General features: G+C 49.3%; 2 protein-coding genes across 2 annotated transcripts; one reads left to right on the forward strand and one right to left on the reverse strand.

Annotated features, from left to right (window-relative positions):
- Positions 1-2,323, forward strand: FRAT1 (FRAT regulator of WNT signaling pathway 1). Its single transcript, XM_081158460.1, has one exon. It carries the CDS (start codon positions 172-174, stop codon positions 1,006-1,008), a length of 837 nt encoding a protein of 278 aa, XP_081014586.1. The 5' UTR covers positions 1-171; the 3' UTR covers positions 1,009-2,323.
- A 7,527-nt stretch (positions 2,324-9,850) lies between these two features.
- FRAT2 (FRAT regulator of WNT signaling pathway 2) lies at positions 9,851-12,093 on the reverse strand. The gene has a single exon (XM_081158150.1). It carries the CDS (start codon positions 11,925-11,927, stop codon positions 11,226-11,228), a length of 702 nt encoding a protein of 233 aa, XP_081014276.1. The 5' UTR covers positions 11,928-12,093; the 3' UTR covers positions 9,851-11,225.
- Between the last annotated feature and the right edge of the window lie 11,293 nt (positions 12,094-23,386).

Below are 23,386 nucleotides of genomic sequence, written 5' to 3' on the forward strand. Positions count from 1 at the left end.
ACCGCGGCTGCAATGCGCGGCACGAGTGCCTGCCGGTGCCCGGCTTCCTAGTCGGCCCGGCCCCGGCCCCGGCCCCGGCCCCACCTCCGGCCTCAGCACCGCGCCCGGCTTTGCCGCGGCCCAGAGCCGCCAGCGACGCCCGCGGAGCTCCGGGTGCCCGGGCTGGGGACCATGCCGTGCCGGAGGGAAGAAGAAGAGGAAGCCGGCGGGGAAGCCGAGGGGGAGGAAGAGGAGGAGGAGGGCAGCTTCCTCCTGCTGGAGCGGTCGGTGACGCTGGGCGGCTCCGGCGAGGTGGACCGGCTGGTGGCCCAGATCGGCGAGACGCTGCAGCTGGACGCGGCGCAGGACAGCCCGGCCTCCCCGTGCGCGCCCCCCGGGCCGCCGCTGCGGCCCCCGCGGCCCCCGGCGGCGGTGCTGGCGGACAAGGCCCGGCCCCCGGTTCTGCCGCTGCTTCTGCCGCCCGCGCCGGCCGCAGAGGTGGACCCGGCGCCCCCGGGGGTCCTTCGCTGCGCCCTCGGGGACCGCGGCCGTTTGCGAGGCCGGGCTGCGCCCTACTTCGTGGCCGAGCTCGCCTCAGGTCCCAGCGCCCTGTCCCCACTGCCCCCTCCGCCCAGCCTAGATGGGCCTTCGGGAGCCGACAAGCGGGGAGCCCCAAAGCCGCTGTCGGGCCCGTGCCGGCGAGGATGGCTGCGAGGGGCCTCCCGCCGCCTGCAGCAGCGACGCGGGCCCCAGCCGGAAGTCCGCACCGGCGACGACGACCCGCACCGGCTTCTGCAGCAGCTGGTGCTCTCGGGGAACCTCATCAAGGAGGCGGTGCGGAGGCTTCATTCGCGGCGGCTGCAGCTGCACGCGAAGCTCCCCCAGCGCCCGCTCCCGAGGCCCCTGCCGGCGGCGGCGCACAAGCCCCCGTCGCCGCGCAGCCCTCGCGCGGCCTGCGGCCACCCCGGCGCGGCGGGAAGGACGGCGCAGCCCCGCGCTGGCGACGGCGTCCCGGTGCCGGGCAGCTAGTGCCTCGGGAGCGGTCCCCGCGCCTGCCTCCGCCCCGAGGACTAGGGCTTCCCCTGAGGGCCGCATCTCTGCTCAGACTGCTGAATTCGCGCTTTTGGACGCGGGGAAATAAGCTAATTAGGACGAGGAATCGAAAAATCGCGAATGTTTTCGTGGGGAACTGAGGTCAAGCGTCCTGATGTTGAAAAACAGGACTCGGTTGGCCCTATGTCAGGCAGATTACAGAGCGCACCCCAAGCCCACAGTCGGTCGGACTCTTTATTTTTGGCGTGACCATGCTCGCAGGCACGGCGTGCAGTGCCACGCAGCCTCCCCGCGCCCCGGCGACCGTGGGGCCACGGTTCCTGCTTCTCAGGATCGCCGCTCGCCCCGAGGACGACGATGATCCCAGTTACCTGTTTTTTATCTTTTCAGGGTTGGTTCCTGATTCACTTTGGGGGGAGGGGAACATGAGTAGACCATCATTTCAGGGAGTACTTCAAACTGCCAGACTTGAAAATTTACGACAATGAAAAAAAACACCATGTTGTGTCTGTTGGGGTGCTGATTCTTAAAACACACAAAGGTCCATGAAAGGCCCTTTTCTCTGCCCCGGCTTCGCGACTGGCTGCGGTCCTGCGAGTGGCCGGGCGGGCGAGCCTCGGTGCGCCCAGGGCGGGAGCGGGAGGCGGGGCGGCGAAGGGCCGGAGTCTCCTGAGGACAAGCGCGCCGCCGCGGGTGTGGGGAGGCTGGGACCCCGGCCCGCTCCTGCCGCGGGCCCCCGCACCCGGGCTTTCATGGAAACTGCCGCAGCCGGGGCCTCGGGGCCCTGCTCTCCCCCTCCGCGCTGTTCTGCTCAAGAGGGTGGTGCTGGTGCTCCTGGGGGCCCGGGCTGGGGGCTGGGAGACACCACGTGACGGGCACTCCAGGGACACAGCCTCGCACAGCAGCTTATAATGGGCTCTTCGGGGCCATTTGTAATAACAGCTGCAATTCCCTGGGTGGATGGAGTTGATTTCCTCCCTCTGCCCCTCCCCCAGCCGTGCCCGCTCGCCTTTGTAAGTGAAGGAAACCGAGTAGAAAATGTGACCTTCCGAATGGAGAAGCTGCAGACTTTGCCAGCGTGAACCGTGGTGAAGTATTTGTAACATGCTGTTCACTCACTATGAGAGATTTGAGACCGTTCAGTTGGTGTTTTAGTTTTATGAGATTCAATGGCTTCTTCATCGTCCAGATGTGGCTATTGACATATCTACACTTCGCACCGGAGTGTCTGGAATTGTGGCTGTCCTGATTATAGGATTTTAACTTAATCGAAATATCTGTTTGTAATAAATGTGTTGCGTTTCTTGTCCGGTTTTATTTTATACTTGCTGCCGGTGGGAAAGATGCACAGAACACATTTCTCTGATCTCCATAAACATGAAAACACTTGAAATCTTTGTCAGCCCAGCTTGCAGATGGTAATTAGAGTGCCTTTGTGTCTGAGCGGCTCACTAGTTAGGGTCTGCACGCCTGGATGTGGATTGGCGCTGGCATGAAATTAAATGGAAGTAAGGTCAGGTTTTGGACCAATCCCTTTTACAAAAACCCTAGATCCTTTGGATTACTAGTCAATGATGGAGATGTTTTATAAAGCTGCTTCTGACGATTTTAGCAAAGAACATCAGATCAGTCGCTGCAGACAGGGAAGCTTATCACTTTTTTTTTCTTTCTGCTGTGGTCATTCATAATGTGGACTTGTTCCACAAGGTGGCCCTAAATGTGAGCAGCTCTTGTTTAGGGGTTGCTCAGGGTGCAAGCCTGTGGTGGGAGAGCTGACTGGGAGTGCATTAAAGGATTGCTCTCTCTGCCCTTGGCATGTTTGCTGCCCTTCTCTCCCGAAGAAGTGACATAACAGCCCATCTCTGTCCCTCCACTTCTGAGTCACTTCAGTCTGTTTCCTAAAGGAAGGAGACAGGGTGTTCAGATCCAAGTTCACTTATTAAATGGGGACCTTGGACACGTTGCTCAATATGGGCTTCCATTTCCTCACCCGTACAACAGATGAGAAGTGAGATGTGAAAAAGGATTCATGGTGACTGGAGATAACACTCTTTAGTCCCTACCCCTTCTTTCCCAGGACACTCCCTAAGTGGCTAAATGATCCTCTGTTTCTCATGAAACAAGGGCATGCCATGATCCCAAAAGTCCTTTCCGGATTGATTAGAATCCTGACCTTCTCACTCCCTTTTGCACTCAATGCCTGTTGTCTATACCCCCCATTCTCTCAAATACACAGTTCTCTAAATACACAGACCCTGAGGGTCTAAGAGAAGTACCTCCAGAACACGCCAAGCCAGCCAACTACCCAGAAAGGGTTGTAAGGGGCTCAATCCAGTGCTGCCCAGCAAGGGAAGAGTGGTTATGGAGGCTCTAACACAAACTAAGGAAAGGGGCCTTCAACAGTGCAGTGGCCTATCATGCCTGGGCACTGAGCAGCAGGGGACTTGCCCTGACATTGGAGTAGCCCTGATGTCCTTGGCCTGCTTCTTAGCTGGAGTGGGATTTCCTGGAGGTCAGTGGGTTAGGAGCAATCCAGGGCCAAACTGGCCATGATTCAATGCCACTCTGAAGTCATTTCAGAGTCTAGAACCCGGGCCTCTTTCCAATAGCCTGGTATCATCATACATAGTTCAATATCATTCACTGCACAACTCCACTCATATACTACAATGTGAACAACACCCCTACAGTTGTCCAACATGGTGGCCCTGCAATTAGGGCCACCAGACCCCTAGGCTAAGTTATGGATAGCTGTAACCATTTTCTTACAAAATATTCAGCATCCTATGAAGACAGCCACAGAAAATGGCCTGGGTGAGATAAAAGGCCAAAGCTATAAACTCAATGAAAAACATACAAAATAAACAAAGAAACTAGCAAATAAGTGATTTGGAGAAAAGAATGCTACACTTCACAATGAACTCCAGAGCCTGCCACCCCAGGATTTCATTCTAAATTAGGCATAAATGCTACAATATTTGGATTCAATTTTTACCCTTTTTTGCTCTCTCGTTTTCCAGCTCAGAAGCAGAAACATGGAGTGAGGATCAGACACCACTTTCCTATCTAGCAAAGTCTGTGTTGAACCCTGTGATCCCTTCCTTCCAATCAGGAAAGAGTTACCCTGGCAACCAAATTACTAACGCACTCAATTAGCTCCCCCCTCTTCCACCAATGCTCAGTAATCACAGAATGTCAGCCCTGGGAGAGCTCAGCCTTCGGTGGTCTAGTGCTACCGCCTCATTTAGAGATGGAAGCCCAGGGACGTTTCCAAGCGGAGGTGCGCTCCATTTGAACATCGTGAAGGCTGGTGTAGGCAAAGGGGCAAAAACTCTCCTATACAGCACTTCCTCCTGGTTTTCCATCCATAACTGAAAGAACAGGTGACCTGTCCATTACAGTGTTTCCCCGGAGGCATAATAGATGAGCGTGGGCTCTGCAGGCAGCCCTCCATTGCTAGCAGTGTGATTTGGCACAGGGTCCTTCACCTCAATAATCTCAGTGAACTCATCTGCAAAATGCGGAATAAAAATAGAGCCTACCGCTCTGACCAGGTAGCTCAGTTGGTTAGAGCATCATCCCAATACCTCAAGGTTGCAAGTCCCATCCCTGGTCAAGGAACATACAAGAGACAACCAATGAATGCATAAATAAGTGAAACAACAAATTGATGTTTCTCTCTCTCAAATCAATAAATACAAGTTTTAAAAAGAGAATAGAGCCAACTTTGAAGAATTGGGTGAAGATGAAGTTAGATAATGTATGGGAAACAAAGAGCAAACAAACATTTAAATAATAAAACATCATTCCTGGAAGCTATTGCATGAAGGCCAATACTTTAAGTCCTGCCTCTTAAGGAATTCTTCAATCTGTTTCCTCTGAAGATCAGACCCGTTTCTTGAACATATACCGTGTTGTATAGGTAAGCGTTCAGGAAAGTGCGCAGGAAGGGAATCAGTCTAGAAGAGGTTTAATCAGAAAAGGGTGGAGGTCCCCTTCACGCCAAATCTTGCAGGTAGCTCAGGATTGGAACTGGTGGAGGAGAAGAAGCAGGGGATATTACAAAGGGGAGGTTGTGTGGCGAGGACTGCCTGGGGCCACAGCTCTTAACTCCTCTATTTTCCCTCAGAAAACCCATCCCCTTCTAATTCTAATTCAGTGCTCACCTGAAGTCCTGTGTGCCTTACCTGTCCACTCCTGTCTATAATTTACACTGAGAAAATCATGCAATTTCTTCGCAGGAAGGGATCTTCAAATTCATTTTGTTCTCTCACTTTATTTACTGTCATTATAGGTTTATCTCAGGAGCTCATATGTGAGTGTCTTTTTCCCCCTAAGAGATTATATATTCTTTGATGGCAGAGGAGTGACAAGATGAGGCAGATTATCAGGTGGCACAGCATGGGGGATGGACGGAGGTTGAGGGCGAACCTTTATGGTCAGCTAGATCAGTTGGATGGCTGTTAAAACATCCAGGCACCAGGTGATAAGGGCCAAAGAGGGAAGAAAGAGGAAAAGACAAGATCCACATTCTGAAAAGAAAACCGTAGGCCTCAATATAGTACAAAATGCTGGCTCTGGAGCCAGACTGCCTGGGTCACAATCCTGGCTCTTCCCTTTAAAGATCTTTCCTGTGACATTGGGCAGGTCGCTTCATCTGTCTAACCTCACATTCCTCATCCACAGAGTTTGACAATAAAGTCCCCGCCTCATAGGGTTGTGAGGATTCATTGAGCTAATACTAGTAAGAGTGCTTAGGCCACTGCCTGAAATGTAGCTGTATTTAGTAACAACCCTCGGTATTGGCATCTAGTAAATATTTGCAGAGCAAACAAATTGGGCAATTTTAACAGACTTGTGGAAGCTAAGGGTGTGGGGTGCTTGGGGCAGCGATGATGAGTTGTGGTGCCTAAAAGTTCAAAGAAGATGGAAAACAGGGCCAAAGGATTTGTTCAACCAGGAGAGACCTGTGCTTGTCTGACTGTGGATGAGAAACTCAAGGGAAGATGCTGTAAAGGACAAGGCTCCTTGAGGTGGGAGGAGGTGGGGTTCCTTGGGCTGGACAAGTTTGAAAGGCAGGGTTCAGAGGGATTGTAGGGGTGGATGTCCCACGTGACAGCATATTATGTCACAAACTGTCATACCACAGCAAGGCCTGTGGCCTGATGGTTGGCTGTTGAAAAAACCTTGTATAACCAACCCTTCATGCCTGGAATGACTATGTTTCTGTTGTTATATGAATGAATCCTTCTTCTCTGTACCTTATACTACAATAGAATAAAAACGAAATCTGATACCAAGAAATTTTTTAACTGCTCCCCCTTATCAATTAACTGACTCATAAGAGATAAAATTCACAACCCCCAACTGATAAGTTATTCAGGCAGTTTGTTTGACTTATTGATTTGGGTGGGTTAAAAAAAGTCACAAGCTGATTATCTCATCCTGTTACCTTTGCCCTGCCTTTTGCCCGTTTCTTTTTTTACGGTCTAAATCAGATTCCATAGCGTAATATAGGTGAAAAATGGTTTCCTAGGCTTCCCTAAAAATATTCCCCAGACACAGGAATCAAATCACCTTTCTCCAGATGAGCCATAAATTGTACTTTTTTTCAGGTGGGTTAAGGAGGGGAAGAACTCAGAGTTCAGATGTTCAAAGCACCCCACTTAATGGTGCTGGTAAAAGGAATTGAATAACTTTAGGGTTCAAAAAAGGCAATGAAAGTCACTGAGCAAGGTCTGATCTTAAATACCCTGGACCTGACCACAGAGGACATACAAAGAAATTATATAGATATACATAGCTCTGTGTTTGCGCCCGAGCGTGTGTAGATACACACATATCCACCATCCCTCAGTTCACTTTCCAGCCTACCTTGGTTTCTCTTGGTTCTGCTCTCACTTTCTGTCTGATACTTTTGTTTACTCTTCCTCTCACATAGATTTGATGAGCTGGTCTTTATAAAGTACTTAGAACAGTGCCTGGCACAAAATAAGCACTTGGTTCATTAGCTAGCGTTATTATTACTTCCCAACTGGCAAGGTTGCTGTCCTTGTAAATTTCCACGTGAAACTCCTAATCAACCCCCTCAGCCCCTCCACCACATACACATACACACAATGAGCCTCTCTTTACCACTTCCCTATTGCTCTGGTCCTTCTGGGCTCAAGACTTGCAGAATGTTACCAGGGAAACCCAGCCCCTTCAAAAGATGGAGTTGTCTCAACTCTGCCCACGCCACACGTCCCTAGTTCTATGTCTATCCCCTCCGAAGGGTTAACGATATCCCAGCCACAATCATTCCTGGGCCAAGTACTAGAAATATGCTATCCCAGATTGCAACACCTTAGAAAGGACCATTGCCTCCTTGACACAGAGACACTTCCCCAAGCCCAGGCCCAGGCCCAGGCCCAGGCCCAGGCCCAGGCTCTCTACAGCCTTTGCAAATGGCTGGCTGATCAGTAGCAGGGACTGGGGTAAAGAAAGAAAGGTATATACGTAGACTCAGCCTGGTGGCAAGAGGATTACCCTTCGAGCCATGAGTTCAGATCCTGCCCTACCACCAATAATTCTTACCTCTCGCCTTTGAAGATACATCTTGTGAAAGGTGCCTGCAGAGTGCTTGCCTATAACAGGGCCCAGTTCCTTTTCCCTTTCCCTCGCTTCTCAGGTCCTATAGCTCTTCCCTCCTTGTCCATAGTGTCCATTCTAACTTCATTCCTGAGTGCTCAAGAGGACTTGAGGGTCTAAAAGCAGCAGCCATATGCCATTGGTTATCTGTGCTTCTCTTATGTAATTCCTATTACCGTATATGAAGGTCTTGGCCCCAAGCCTGCTTATGGGTTCTCCCAGTATTTCTGAAACCCTGCCTCATCCCAGAAACCCATCATCTTCCACATATGTGGCTGATATACAAGAAAAGTTTGAGAATGGTGATGCTATTGTGTTGAGGTATTTAGTGGGTCAAGATTTGTGGGATGCTCTTAAGAACTTTAACAAATTCAACATGGCAGAAAATGGTGTCAAGAAAGTCTCATGTAGTTGGTACAGTATGACTGGAAGATCTGGTTGAGGGAAGGAGATCCTAGAGCCAGACTGCCTGGGATCAAATCCCAGCTTCACCACTTAAAAGATGGTAACTTCAGGCAAATCACTTAATCTCCTTGGTCTCAGTGTCCGCATCTATAAAATGAAGAAAACAGGGCCTACCTCATGGCAAATAAAGCCATGACATAATGAGACGATCTAATGATTTAAAGCACACAGAACCGTACCTGGCACATGTGCTCAGTAAATGCTACCCCCCAGAATGAAAACAGATACAGACTGTTTGGAGGGTGTATGGAGGTGGCCTTCTGGAAGGAGTTCAGGAAAAGGAACTTACAGGGCACAGAAACAAAAGGGGAAGCGACAGCTTGTGCTCAAGGTGGAAGAGAGGGGGGTGGCTGAAGTGTTAGTGAGGGTGAGTGGGGTACACTTAGGAGGCAGATATGGGCCCTCTGAAGGAGGAAGGGCCAACGGTGGTGTCAAGAATTAGCAGCTATCTGCCTGGCTGGGCGTGGCTCAGTGGTTGAGCATTGACCTAGGATTCAGGAGACCTCAGTTCAATTCTTAGTCAGGGCTCACACCCGGATTGTGGGCTAGATCCCCGGTCGGGGGCATGCAGGAGGCAGCCGATCCATGACTCTATCACTGATGTTTCTCTCTCTCTCTCTCTGCCTCTCTCTGGAATCAATATATATTAAAAAAAAAAAAAAAAAAAATTAACAGCTACCATTTTTTGAGCCCTTAAGTATCCCAGACACCTTAGATCCTGCAAACCTCCCAAGTACCCTATTAAGTATTACTGTTTTGTAAATGAGAAAGGGAAAAGCACAGGACATTGACTTGCCCCATGACACAGCTGGTGAGCAGGAGGGCTGACTCAAACCAAGTCACTGAGCCTTCCCCTGAAGCTCCAGCGTGGGAGGGTGCTGGGCAGGAAGAGGTCCCTCAGGGGACTGGTTAGCTGGGCTGTGCCAAGAAAGGCTTCCTTGAAAAGGGCAAGGAAGTAAGTAAGAAGGGGCTCCACAAGGGTTCCATTACTGGGGAAAATGGGGCTGAGGGCAGGGCAACGTGGAGGGGCCACTTCAGTTAATCTAACCCCTGACTACTAAACCCAGCCATTTCCCCTGGTGTGGCTCGGTTGGGTGTTGTCCCGTGCACTCAAAGGTTGCCAGTTCCATTCTCAGGGCACATGCCAGGGTTGCAGGCTCCATCCCTAGTAGGCAGCCTGCAGGAGGCTGCTGATCAATGTTTCTCTCTCTCTAAAAATCAATAAAAAGTCTTAAAAAAAAAATAAAGACACCCAGCCGCTTCCCTACTAAATACATTGCTGTAAAACAATTTCCTTTCCCTACGCCACAGCTCATGAACGGGTCAATCTCTTAGGGGAGCACAGGCTGGCGTTGCTGTGCCCTCATCCTTTACACGCACAAATTCAGATGAAAATGCTCCCTCAACCCCTCCAGACACAAGGAACTTGGCCTCCGCCCTCCAGCCAGAAAGTGTTTCTGGATTATGTTCTTGTTCCACAAAGGGAGTAGAAGGAGAAGCCCATCTAGCAGCTTTTAAAAACCTACACTTAGTTTTCTGATCTTGTGGCCCATCACCCCAGAAGCACTGAGGTCCTGCAGGGCTACCAGCATTCTGTGCTGAGCCTGGGTCTCCCCAAGGGCGCGCTTCATTATTAAATGTATCCCCAAGTTTTCTTCCCCCCACTCCTACCAAAAAGCCAAACCATGCTCCAGAACAAACAAAAAAAAACCCAAAAATCAAATGTATTCAGCAGACATTTTAATTAAGAAATCCTATAAATCAGGACCACCACAATTTCAGACACTCCGGTGCGAAGTGTACGTCAATAGCTACATCTGGAGGATGAGCAAGCCATTGAATCTTTTTTAAAAAAATGGGTTTAGCTACCTTAAAGTCTGGCGGTGGCACCTTACTTAAAGCGCCATCAAGTTTTACAAGGGTAAAGCCAGCGGTTTCTCCTCTCGGAGAATCACATTTTAAAAACGGTTTCAGTCACTCACAAAGAAGAGTTGGTGGTAGGAGGTCACTGTGAGGGGTAAGGACCCACGGAGGCTCAGGCCCACGGATCCACAGAGGAGCCAGGACAGAGCAGAAAACAGCCAGGGTCTCAGCCGCCCGTGCAGGAACCAGAACGGGTGGATTGAGAAAGGCGGAATGGGAGGACCGGAGATTCAAGAGTTTGTTTATGACTGTTTCTGAGAAAGCACATGGCATGGCCAAGAGTGGCCTCATGGGAGGAGGAGGAGTTCTGGAAAGAGGAAAGCACAGGAAAAAAAACAACTCTCCCCACACGTCCCTCTCCCCCCTGTCTCCTAGGGAGACACCCAAAGGTAGGAAAGCACAGACTGGGCTCTTTTTGTAACAAGAGAAAGGACATGGGGGTGAGTTAGCCCTCCCAGGAACCCCCACAGCCTTCCACCTACAGGAAACCGTGACCTTGACCACAGGTGGCAAGGTCAAGTCATTTAAGAGTTCAAATTCAACTACAACTCTACCCACTTCAAAATTCTCCACCTCCCTCCCACCCCCTAACTGGAGTTCACATCTCCCACCTCCACCAGCGGCCAATTCGGTGGGAGAAAGGGGGCGAAGGCAACCACCCACCACCAAGCTTTTACATTCTTCTTCCCTCCGGAATTTCTTTGCACAGCAATTGTAGCACCATTTTCACTAAGCTCTTCCACCGGAAAATAAAGAAAATGTATTCGTGTCATTGAGTTTTCAAGTATTGTTATAAAGCCCTCACGATTCCCGCCCCTTGGGGCCCTATCTTTAAACAATCCAAGCACACGACGCCCCCAAGGGTTAAGTCGGGTACAAGTCCGTAAAAGTAGCTGCCATAGTTCTCCCAGTTTATCCCAGGTCCTTGGCCCCAAGGTGGCCGGGGAAATTCTCACGGGGCACGGACGTTTCCTGGCCCGTGCATTTCTCCACGTTCAAGTTTTCTCCGACCCTCGCTGGGGCAGTAACTTCTCGGCTTGAGGTCTCCCCCACTCCTCCCTGCTGCCAGGCGCTCGCTCCCGGAACGGCGACGGCGGCTTCAGCTCAGGGCTGGTGAGGGCAGGACGCTGATGGGACTGCACAGCGGCCTCCTCTTCCTCCTCTGGGGCCCCGGGTCAGTGCAAGGCGCCCGAGGGCTGCAGGACCACGGGATCCGGTCCGCTGCGGCCGCCCCCAGTCCCGGAGGCGCCCCCGGGGCCTGTAGCTGCGACCGCGGCGACCGCTCTCTGGAGCCTCCGCACGGCCTCCTTGATGAGGTTCCCCGAGAGCACCAGCTGTTGCAGGAGCCGGTGCGGGTCGTCGTCGTGGGCGCGCGTCCCGGCTGGGGGCCACCGTCGCTGCTGCAGGCGGCGGGAGGTGACGGCGCCCCGCAACCATCCTCCCCTGCACGGCCCGGGCAGCGCGCTGGGGCCTGCGGCGAGTTGGGCCACAAAGTAGGGCGCAGCCCGGCCTCGCACACGGCCGCGATTCCCGAGGGCGCAGCGAAGGGCTCCCGGGGGCGCCGGGCCCACGGCCGCGGCCGGCGCGGGCGGCAGAAGCAGCGGCCGAACTGGGGACCGGGCCTTGTCCGCCAGCACCGCCGCCGGGGGCCGCGGGGGCCGCAGCGGCGGCCCGGGGGGCGCGCACGGGGAGGCCGGGCTGTCCTGCGCCGCGTCCAGCTGCAGCGTCTCGCCGATCTGGGCCACCAGCCGGTCCACCTCGCCGGAGCCGCCCAGCGTCACCGATTGCTCCAGCAGGAGGAAGCTGCCCTCCTCCTCTTCTTCCTCCCCCTCGGCTTCCCCGCCGGCTTCCTCTTCCTCTTCCCTCCGGCACGGCATGGTCCCCAGCCCGGGCACCCGGAGCTCCGCGGGCGTCGCTGGCGGCTCTGGGCCGCGGCGAAGCCGGGCGCGGTGCTGAGGCCGAAACCCGGGCCGAGGCCGGGCTGACGCGGAAGCTGGAAACCAGCCGGCACCCGAGCCGCGCGCTGCAGCCGCGGTAGCCGGAATCCTACCGGCTCGGGCTGATTTGTAAACAATGGGTGACGTCGCCGCGGGGCGCTACCACCGCGCCCGGGCGGGGGGGGCCGCGCGAGGAGGCATCGCGTCGCGGGCCGTCCGGGGCAGCGCAGGGCCGTGGCCGAGTCTTCTCTTGCCTGAGCTCGGTATCCACCTATAACGGGATCCCGGGAGCGGGGAGACCTTCGTAGGTCCCTGGGCCGATGAGCGACATAAGAAGATGCAGACTCCGAGACGACCTGAGTTGGTTCCTCCCACTCGCAGACACACCCACCCACACGCCTAACCCCTCCTCCTCCGACGCCAGCACCCTCCCCACGTGTCATCAACGCTTGGGACTGCCCCGTTCCTTCCCCGCGCGCCCGCCGGCACCCGGGCTCGGGGGCGGTGGGGGATGGGTGGGCTCGGGTCTGGCTACCGAGAAGTGGGGGCGGGGAAAGGGAGGAGAGTTGGGGGTGCCGAGGGGCCCGCGCGAAGGGGGGCGGAATCGGTTTGAGGTGGGGTTTCTGAGCTTTCTCCCTGCGCCCGGCCCTCTGGCGCGGCCGGAGAAGGACGCGCCACCGTATGGCTAGGGAAGAGTGGACTTTGTTCATTAAAAAGAGAAAAGATTCAAATAGAAATGTAGGGCGATGAAAAAAACCTCTCATAATCATCGGACTCAAACGTGGTTCACATCATAACATCCCCCCCCTTCTAGCCTTTTCTATTTGCGTTATACAAACAGCCGCATACAGTGCTGTGCCCTTCCCGCTGGGCGTTACACCATAAACGGCGTTCGTGGTGTTGCAGGCACTTTGAGAACATACAGTGATTACGTAAGAGGCCATTAAGCGGCTGTACCATAAATTATTAACCAATTCCTTCCATGTTTACCGTTTACTTAATTTCACCGTTGTAAATACGTTCGTGACTGACATTTTTGTGCGTAAGACTTTCCATATTGATGCTTTTCGTAAGAACATATTCCCAGGAATGGAATTTTAGGTCAAAGGATATGGATATTTTAAGGTTTCTGATAAATGTGCCAAATTGCTTTCCCGTTGGGTAAATTTCCTCTCCCATCATGGTGTGAGCATACATTATTCATTGCACCTTTCCTAGTATTTGAAGACTATCGTTATTTTTTTGCTGATTTCCTGGGTGTAATTGATAACTCCTTTCAGTTTTTATTTCTTTGATTTCACTAAGATACAGCAGTTTGCTAAATATTAACAAACTGTACTTCCCTTTTTTGTGACTTGTTCCCTAATCAGTTTTTCCTATTTTTTCTCAATTTGCATGACTTCTCTACATCTCAGAAGTTAACTCATTTCTTTAATATTTTGGTACAAATTTATCTTCAGGTTTTTTTGTTGGCCATGCACAGTCTTTTTTTCTTCTTCACTAAAATGTAACCAAGTTTAATGTAGTCAAACTATACAATCCCTTTCTTTGAGACTTCTAATATAGTGCTAAATTTAGAGTCTTCTTGCCTCCGGAAGGTTATTAAATACTCAGTTCAAATTTTCTTTGATTTTTCTAATGCCTTGATTTTTTTCAAATCCAGCTGGATTAATTTTGCTCTTTGGTGCAAAGAGATGATATGAATTTTTTTTTTAAATTTTCTCCCCAGAGAGCTTGACAGTTAGGGCTGTATTTTTTCATCAGGACAGAGGTGTGTGAGCAGTATAAACACAAGCTCTGTGGTGGTGAGCTCCCAACTGCTGTTAAACTGATGAATGTGAGGACTGGGTGGGGCTGGGAATATTTTGACCAGCCTGTGTGGTGTGAAATCAAAAGAACCCTGAACAGGTTGTACAAAGACCTAGATTCAAGTCTCATTCCCGCCATGTCTAGGGTGTGTGGCTTCTGGCAAATCAGTTTACAAGTGTTTTCACTTGTAAAATGGAAAAAATAATCCCTGCCCTGCCTCCCTCTGAGGATTATTTTCAGGATCAAATGAGATAATAGGAACAGGCTTTGTCAGGCATTACACAAATGTAATGTGGGATTAGATCCAATGGTTTACTAACAGAGGCCTGGCTCAGTTCCAGCGATTTCCCCAGGGAAACAGCTAATACAGTACTGATGTTCCCCCTTGCAGCCCACTAAGTAAAGCATACCCTAAAGGCATTAATTCCTTGAACTTGCCCAGTCCCGTGTATTCTGCCTCACGTCCACCCAGACCTGGGATTGTTTAAGGCCCTCTTGAAGTCAGCCCAGAAGCTCCCAAGTCCTAAGGTGTCACCACAACTAGTTCTGCAGGTTTTGGTGCGGGATCCTTTCCTGACAGGCAGCCTTCCTCCTCCATCTCCGTGGAGGGCTCTTCACACAGTTTACTGATGAGGATTGGAAACCATTCCCCCTAGAGAGAGTGATTCTCATTTTCATTCTGATGGTACTTACTGGAGAATTTCAAGGGGAATGAAAATTAGGGGAGGGCTTATGGATTTCAGCAGAGCAAAATGGTAATTTTTTTCCTCCTCTCTGTAAGATGATGCCTGCCTATAAGTAGAGAAAGGCAGTTTTATGCTCCATTGACTTTAAACATTAATGGGGCTGGTGTTATTGTCTCTAACCCAGCATCCCTGGAAGTCGTTTTTGTCTTCTTGTCAGGGTAATTCCCATAGTGTTACTATAGGAAATGGAGCTTTGGGATGGCATTCTTTTAAAAACCTTCCCTTTGTAATGTTGCTGCGTGTGGAGATTGCTATGTAAATATGCCAGGAACTTGGATATTATACTATTCATTATAGAGATGAATTCATTACCGAAGACCAACTTCTCTGGAGAGCTCTGAGAGAGGGAAGTGCTGTGTTGGACCAGTGGGAGGCAGAGAAGTGCCCTGGATTAGGAATCAAAATACAAGATGCTAGAGAGGCTCAGATGCAATTAAAAGTAATGAGAGGGTATCACAAAGGGAAGCGATGAGAACTGTGTGCCTGGCACGCTGGCTGGCTGGCTGCCTGAAAAGAGACACAGAGGGTGTTCACAGTCACTGGTGGAAGGACACAGAATTCATCAATTTTCTGCATTAGTTTACACTGCATTGGAATCCTTCGACGTGGACTTTGTTTTCAGTCATTTGCAGTCCGAGACACCGGCTGGGATGAAGAAGGATGGACACTAGGCTTGGAATCCCACCTGGATCCAGTCACTTCATTCTTTCGTGCCTCAGATTCCGAATCTGTGAAAAGGTGGGAGGGGGTGGTAATCCCTTCTTTACAAAATTGTTATATTACCTGAGATACATAATGGAAGGCTTATCATGCAGACCCAGGGGGTGATATTAGAGTTAGGTTCTAGGGAATAGAAATAGTCTTAGTGATGTTCAAGTCCAAAAAAAAGACAAATTCTATGCTGTGGTCCATCGGTGGGTAAGTGTGCAAACTGTAGTACCATCCGCCGGAATATCAGTCATAAAAAAGAAATGAAGTGCTGGTGCGCTGCAACGCTATGCTCAAAAACACTATGCTTAGTGAAAGGAGTCGGACACAAAAGGTCATGACTGTGATTCCATTCATATGAAATATCCAGAATAGGTAAATCCATAGAGTCAGAAAGCAGATTCGTGTTTGCTTAGGTCTGGGGGCCTGGGTGGGGGAGGGTGACTGCTAATGGGCATGAGGTTTTCTTTTGGAGTGTTGAAATGCTTTGGAATTTGACAGAGGTGTACAACACTCTGGGTGTACTAAATGCCACTGAATTGTACACTTACAAATGGCTAATGTTGTGTAAATTTCACCTCAATAAGAAAATACTATGCTGTATCTGGTATTTGATCCAGTTCTTTCTTTCTTTGGCCTGGCAGGGCGTGGCTCAGCGGTTGAGCATTGATCTAGGATCCAGGAGATCAAGGTTCGATTCCCAGTCAGAAGCATGCAGGAGGCAGCCGATCAATGACTCATCATTGATGTTTCTCTCCCTCTCTCCTTTTCCCTTCCTCTCTCTGAAATCAATAAAGATATATTTTTTTTAAAAAAAGTGTAGTTCTTTCTTTGTAATTGTGACTGTCATCTATTTGCTGACATGAAGTAATCCTGTCTTCACCATGCTTCCAGTGCAAGTTGCTGATCATTTTCAACTTTGAGATCACACTGAAAATGCCGGGTCACCTGGTTCACTCACTCCTGTTACATGGTTTTCTGGCTGAGGTGGATTGGATTGTTGCTTTCCCTCAGTATGGAAGTGAAGGCCGGCCCTGAGGCAGCCAGGGGACTGTGGTGGGCCTGCAGTAATCCTTCCCATCCCAGAGTTTTGTTATGTTTACGTGCCTCTCTCCTTTGGGCTAAGGAGGTAGGTTGGGGAAGTGGCTACAATATAATCCATAAAGGGAAAGGGAATCTTTTTAATGAAATTGCTACCTAGGTAATCATGATTAAAATTTGTCTTGGATAAAATTATAGGTTCAGATAATAGATCAGTGGTTGCCAAAGATTAGGGGGGTGGGGAAGGCTGTTACTACAAAGGGGAACACAGGTGAATTTGGGGGGGTGATGGAACTGTTAAGTATTCTGATTGTGGTGATAGTTACATACATCTATACAGGTCTTAAAACTCAGAACTAGACACAGGAAAAAACAACACAAACTAAACACACACACTGTATATCGATTATGGTGGTGGTTGCAGAGGTATATACATTTGTCAGAACTCAATGAACACTTATAATGGGTGAATTAATTATATGTAAATTATACCTCCATAAAGTTGATTTTTTAAAAATTTGCCTTGGAACATGAAGGACATATGCCCTATGAATTCTCTATAAATCTCATCATTTGGGGAAGTAGAAGAGATGACAAATGGGCTGCTGGCTGTGTGCCAGACCAGGCTTCATGGGGAGAGAGAAATCCTGTCAGGGACTCAGCTTAGGAGGCTGTAAATCCACCCATTCTATCACCCAACACATTGAAGAGCACCTGCACTGTCCCAGAAACTCTGCTGGCTTCTAAGGCCACAGCATACAAAGGAGGCAGTCCTCAGGGTGTATCAGTCCCTGGTGAGTAAAATAATGGCCCTCTAAAGATATTTACGGTCTAATCTTTGGAGCCTATCAACATGTTACCTTAAATGGCAAAAGGGACTTTGCAGAGGTGATTAAGTTGAAAATCTTGAGATGGGAGATGATCCTGTACTGTCCAGGTGGACCAATGTCAACACGAGGGTCCTTATAAGAGGGAGGCAGTCAGGTCAGAGAAGATGTTATGATGGAAGCAGAGGCCTTAGTGCCGTGACTGCTGGCTTTGAAGGTGAAAGGGGATACGAGCCAAGGAATGTAAGCAGCCCCTGGACACTGGAAAAGACAAGGAAACAGACTCTTCCCTTTAGCCTCCAGGGAGGAGCACGGCCCTGCTGACACCTTGACTTTAACCCAGTAAGATCCACTTCAAGCCTCTGAACCCCCAAACTGTAAGGTAATAAATTTGTGTTGTTTTAAGCCACTGTTTGTGGTAACTTTTTTTTTAATCCTCACTGTAGGATTTTTAAAATTATTTTTATTATTGATTTTAGAAAGGGAGAGAGAAACATTGCTGTGAGAAACATCAGTTGGTTGCCTCCGGTATGTGCCCAACCAGGGATCGAACCTGCAACCTGTGGTAATTTTTTACAGCAGCAATAGGAAACTAATACACGGTCTAACACAGAAAAATGTGTAAATAGGCAATTAAACATGGGTTTAATTTATAATCTTAAACATGGGCTATAAAAGGATTAGGTACCAAGTGTGGTGGTTCAACCAAGGAGCAATTAACCTAGCCATAGGAGTTAGGAAATACTTTTTGTGAAAATAACCCAGGCTGACACCTCAAGGATGGTGTAGCAAACTGTTCACAAAAACCCATCCCCTCTTCCCTGGGAACACAGCTGGAATGTTTCCCAGACTCCCTTGCAGTTAAGTCCTGCCAAGTGACTGATTTCTAGCCAGTGAAACATGAGCAGAAGTGGTGCATGCTCAGGGCAATCTTGGAAGCTATATGTAGAAGCTGGCAAACCCTCCCCCTACCACCACCATTGCACAACATCTGGGAACACCAGTACAGAGTCTTATGAGAATCTGAAAACAACTTGGAGTTAAGCACTGAAATTTTGAGATTTGTTACAGCATCTAGCATAACGCTAATACAGATGGAGAACGGTTAACAGGGAAAAGAGATGTGGAGAGGATAGCATGCCAAAGCAACTCAAAAGAGCTCAGTGTGGCTGGAGCGGTGTCTGGGGGAAGTAAAAAAGGGATGTGTGAAGGACAGGGTGAAGCCTGAGCCGCACTGTTAAACACTGGGTTGGAGTGTGAGCACAGGTGGGCATGGGGTCCTCATTTGCATTTTAAAAAGAGCAATACCCCAGGGGTACCATGGCCCAGAGGCGGCAAACCCCAAAGTAGTAAACATAGTGGCCAGGTGCCAGTTCGGACTGATGGTGACATACAGGCCTTCCTGCAGTAGAAGGGCTCCACGGTCTCATGGGTGCGTCCCTCACCATCCTTCCCACAAGCCGAGGTGGGTTGAGCTACTGCTGGCCTGGCTTCTCGGCTGTCCACAAGCGTCTCACAGGCCCTCTGCTTCACGCAATCTTAGTTGGTTTGTCCTCAGTTGCTTTAATTAGGCCATTCTGAGTTTTCCTCCCCAAGTAGCTTTGCTTCTGGTCTCTAGGGGGTGGGGACAGGTGAGTCCATGAACTTGTAGACTCTGACAAGCAAGGACACTTGGGGCCTTCTCTTTTCCATTTCAGACTCCTGCAGGCAGACACCCGGGATCTCCTTGGAGGCAGTTCTAGTGGTCTCAGCCACAGAACCACGGGACCTCATTTGGGAAAACATAAGGCCCTCCCACCTACCTGCTCATTTGGAAATGCAGAGTTGAGGACGCTGAATAGATTCATCCTTACCTATCACAGGCCTCTGGCCTTAGGCCTAGAGAGCTGTCTGTGGCCCACAGCCTCCCTGCCCAGTCCTGACCAACTTTAGAGGGGCCACCAGGTTAGGAGTTGGGTGGCCTTTGTTCTAGTCCTGGTTCCTCCAGTCCCCAGATGCCTGGAACAGCAGTCCCCGTTCTGGGCCTCAGTGTTCCCATTTGCAAAGCTGCCCTGGCTCTAAGATGCTGGTGAACAGCTTGGCTGTTATATCCAAGCCTGTAATTTCTAGCCCTTCCTAATTTCCTCTCACGCAATTAGGATGGCCATCCTGAAATAGCCGACGAGAGAACAGGGAGACCTACTCTGGTTCCGGCTCCGTAAAATGGAGCATAAAATGAGCTTCCCAGCCTCCAGTACACCATGGCTCTGCTCTCTTACTCTGGGCCCACCTATTAGTCTTGATTTGGGGACTCATTCTTTTCTCTCTTCTACTGTGTGGTTTTAATATTTTCTCTTCCAGCAGTCTTGCTGTATTTTTGGCTTTTATTACATAAATTTGTGGATGTAGATGGACTATGCATTTAAATAAATAAAAACTACTATCTCCCCCAAAGGACAAACACACCCTGCAACATTAAATTAAATAAGAATTTAGGTACTAACACCTGACATTTATTTGTAGTTATTACATGCCATGTACTAAGCCTCCCGTCAGTTCTTTGGAAGCCAAACTCTTTTTGGCTCCAGGCGTCTGCACATGCTACTTCTTACTCTAGAGCATGGCTGGCTCAAAAGCGGGTAAGAGGAGCTTCAGCAGTGCCACCCCCCCACCAACCCTGACCCCCCTCTCACACACACACAAACATACAATCTAAGTAAAAACAGTGAGCTTGGGGTGCAACAGGGTCTCAAGACAGGTCCTTGCCAGAGCACACTTTCCAACCAGATCGCTGCCCTTAGGCCCTAGGGACCCGGAAATTTTGGAGTCTTGGTTGCTTAGGTAAACAACCTAACCTAAAGCCTGCACAGCCTTCCAGTCTAGACCATCATTCGCTTCGAGAAGCCCTCCCACCATGGCCCCTTCATGGTATCTGCACTTAGACATCAAGCACCATTCCAATCACGTGTTTTGTTTCTCTATCTCCTCGTCCACCATGTGAAGGCAAAGATCCTGTCTGATTTGCTTACTACTGTGTCTCCCATGCCTCACAAAATGGTTTTTGGGAAGGAAGTCCTTTGCTCAGAATAAATGCACAATGCAAGTGTGTGTGTGTGTGGGGGGGGGGTAGGGGGGAATAAGGAATGTGGAAGAGGAAAATGACAGAAAGGAAGAAAGGAGAGACGGGCAGGCCAGCTCCACCTGCCTCCTTGAAATGGGAGAGGGAGCAATACCCAGCAAGCGGCCCCACCCCGCTGCCCAGCCCCTCAGTCCTCAAGAAAGTTAGTCCTCAAGAAAGTTAATCGTGGGACACCTCCTCCCTCCTCTCACCAAGTATGAAGAAACCTGTTCTATAATTGGTTTTAGTGCCTGTTGCAGGGCCTGCAAGGTGATGAATGAAGGGGAACAGACTCTGGTGTCCCAACTGCACCAAGCATTTTGAAATTCACAGCCAAGTCTCTTTGCAACACCATGTTCTCCAGGGCTGCCACCTAGGGTGCAACCACATGGGTTTGAACTCTGGAGGCCTGGGAGCTACCTTATGGCATCTGCTTAACTTTGCCTTTGTGTTCTCAGCTGTAAAGTGGGATCATGTTCATAAAAACCACAATCATAACATGACCATCGCGTTATGGGGATCAAGATGATGCTTGTGACCGTGTTTGTTAAATTGGAGGGCTCTGTACAGCCCGAGTTGTTATTGCTTCTGTACCTGCACAGGAGACTCAAATCTGACAGGTGTGGATCAGGTGTGACTGCACCCTCATGTGAAGTCCTGAGGGGTCCATGTGAGCCCTGTGATAGTCCTCATGTGGGCAGGAAAGGAGTTTCTTAAAATAAATACTGGATGTCAGCTTTGCTGTAACAGGTAATAATCCTGATTACTTGTTTAGGAGGTGTACCGAACCTACTTGCAAGGAACTGAACTAGCTCCTGGAATGATCAAGGCAGTCATTTTTAGGTAAGTATTATCACACAACGATCCAATCAATGTATGTGTAAAATCTGCTCAGGTAATACTGTACCTCGTCATTTTATGAGCATATTTACAACTGAGGGCTGGTCCCAGGTTATCAGCTTGGTATGTACTTCAGGCTCAATGGCCTTGATATCCAAGATGTATGGCGCAGCACCTGTTCTGGTTCAAAGCAAGACTTTTCAAGAGCTTGCAAAACCTGCAGAAGAGCCACAAGGACTGTACAGGCTATTCCTGGCACCATTCACAAATCCACCTGCCAGCCATCAGTGCCTCAGATCCTCCCTGAAATTCTGATCTAAAATCGTATCAGCTCTGTCACTGGTACCTATGGGTGATATCCCTGGAATCTGGAAATCAAGCTGCCCTCTACAAGTTAAGCCCTGCAAGTCCACACATTATGGGTAGGATGTTATCTGTACAAGGTCCCAGAGGGAGCACATCTCCCTGGTGAAAGCCAGAAGAGTAGGGCTTAGAAATTCGATCCAGGCATATCTGCATGTGAAGGAAGCAGGAGCCAAATGAAATCTCAGAAAAGCTTCTGAACAGCAAATAAGTTGCTCCCCAAAAGTCTAGAAGACAGAGAAGGATCTGGCTGGTTCTGCAGAACCAACCAGAATAGAGGGGGATCCAGTGGGCAGATGTTTTCCATCTACCTGAGAGCCATCCTACCTCAAAGACATTTTTAAAGATTTATTTATTGATTTTGAGAGAAACATCGACTTGTTGTTCCACTTATTTATGCATTCATTGGTTGATTCTTTGTGCCCTGACTGGGGACTGAACCTACAACCTTGGTGTATCAGGACGACACTCTAACTAACTGAGCCACCCGGCCAGGGCCTCAGTGACCCTTGTATGATTCCCTTTTCCCTGCTTCATGCTCACTGAAGTCTTGGATTTTGACTTCCTATGTAGGGGAGAATATGTATAGAGCAGTCACCATGACACCAACTCTTGGGCCCCTTGACGGTTATATTTCTCATTAGAAATTACCATTTTGACTAGGCCTCTTTGGAGCTATTTTTTTCCTCTCTGAACCTGACCAACTCTGATTTTAGACTCGCAAAGCTGATATCCAGATCAACCCCAGAATGACTATGTAGCCTGAATACATGGAAGCAGGGGACCATACCCTCCACCCACATTCTTAGTATCTACTGATAATTGACCACAGCCTTAAAATCCTGTTCTAGACCCTTTTGTGACCAATTAGTGGGACTTGGGAGAAAACCTTCTGCCACTGCAGCCATGGCCCTGGATGACTTGGCTAGCAGCTTGCTAAATGTTTCTGATGGCAACAGCTACATTAAGTATGATTTCAGGAAACAGCAAGCCAGCTTACATTGCCCCAAATCAAGGTTATTTTCTAGAGGACAGTTATCTATCTATTCATAATAATGTATACCAAAAATAGAACAAAGAGCAGTCATCATGTCACTTTCTAAATATTGCTTTGCACATGATCCAGCTTCTAGTGATGGCATTAAATTCCTGTGTACATCAAGGAGCAACACACAGATCCGTTGTAAATAAACTGAGCTAGGTCCACAGGGCAGATGTTTAAGCTGGGACATAGAAAACAATGTTTATGAAGTATGTACATGGGTAAAAACTTTGTGATAGTCAAACACAAATTTAGAATATAAACTTGTGTTTTAAAGCTCTTTGTATCAAAAAAAGCCCTGTGTATAGAAAAAGAAAACAGTCATGAGCAAATTGCCTTTGCATACCCAATGTTGACTGAACACAAGGGTTGCTGTTTTGGTGCAGTCAGGTGGAGTGGTCTGTCTTCCATTTCTGAGTAGAGGATGGACCCCAGAAAATAAAGCCCGAAGAAGTCTCCCAGTCTGGCATTGCCAAAAGCACAATGGAATTAAAGTGGTAAATCTGGATCTTGGTGGAGGCCCTCAACCATTGTAGTTGCCCTGGAATGAATGAGCCTTGGGTTGAACACTCTCCATTCCCTTTCACCCCCACTGTTGAAACAAGAGCAGCACTGACTTTCATAACAGAGGTTTCAAACACCTAAAGATTATGGGCCAGATTAGTTCTTGCCTCTGCATCAAGATAATTTGCACCTGAAGTCTACTTCCAAAAGAATACTTAGTTCAGCACATCACTAACACCAACCTTTTTTGGTCACCTGTCCCTCCCACCTTTGAAAGAAAACAAAGCTCCTGAGAAAATACGCTATAATAAGCAAGTTGGCTTAAAAAAAATTTAAAGACATCAGTACTGGGCAATTGGCTCATATCCGTACCTACTTACATGAAGCCCCTACTGCCTGTGGTCATACTTCCTAAAAGAAAC

Source organism: Miniopterus schreibersii (genome assembly GCF_964146895.1).
Source record: "Miniopterus schreibersii genome assembly, chromosome: 14".
NCBI classification, from domain to species: domain Eukaryota; kingdom Metazoa; phylum Chordata; class Mammalia; order Chiroptera; family Miniopteridae; genus Miniopterus; species Miniopterus schreibersii.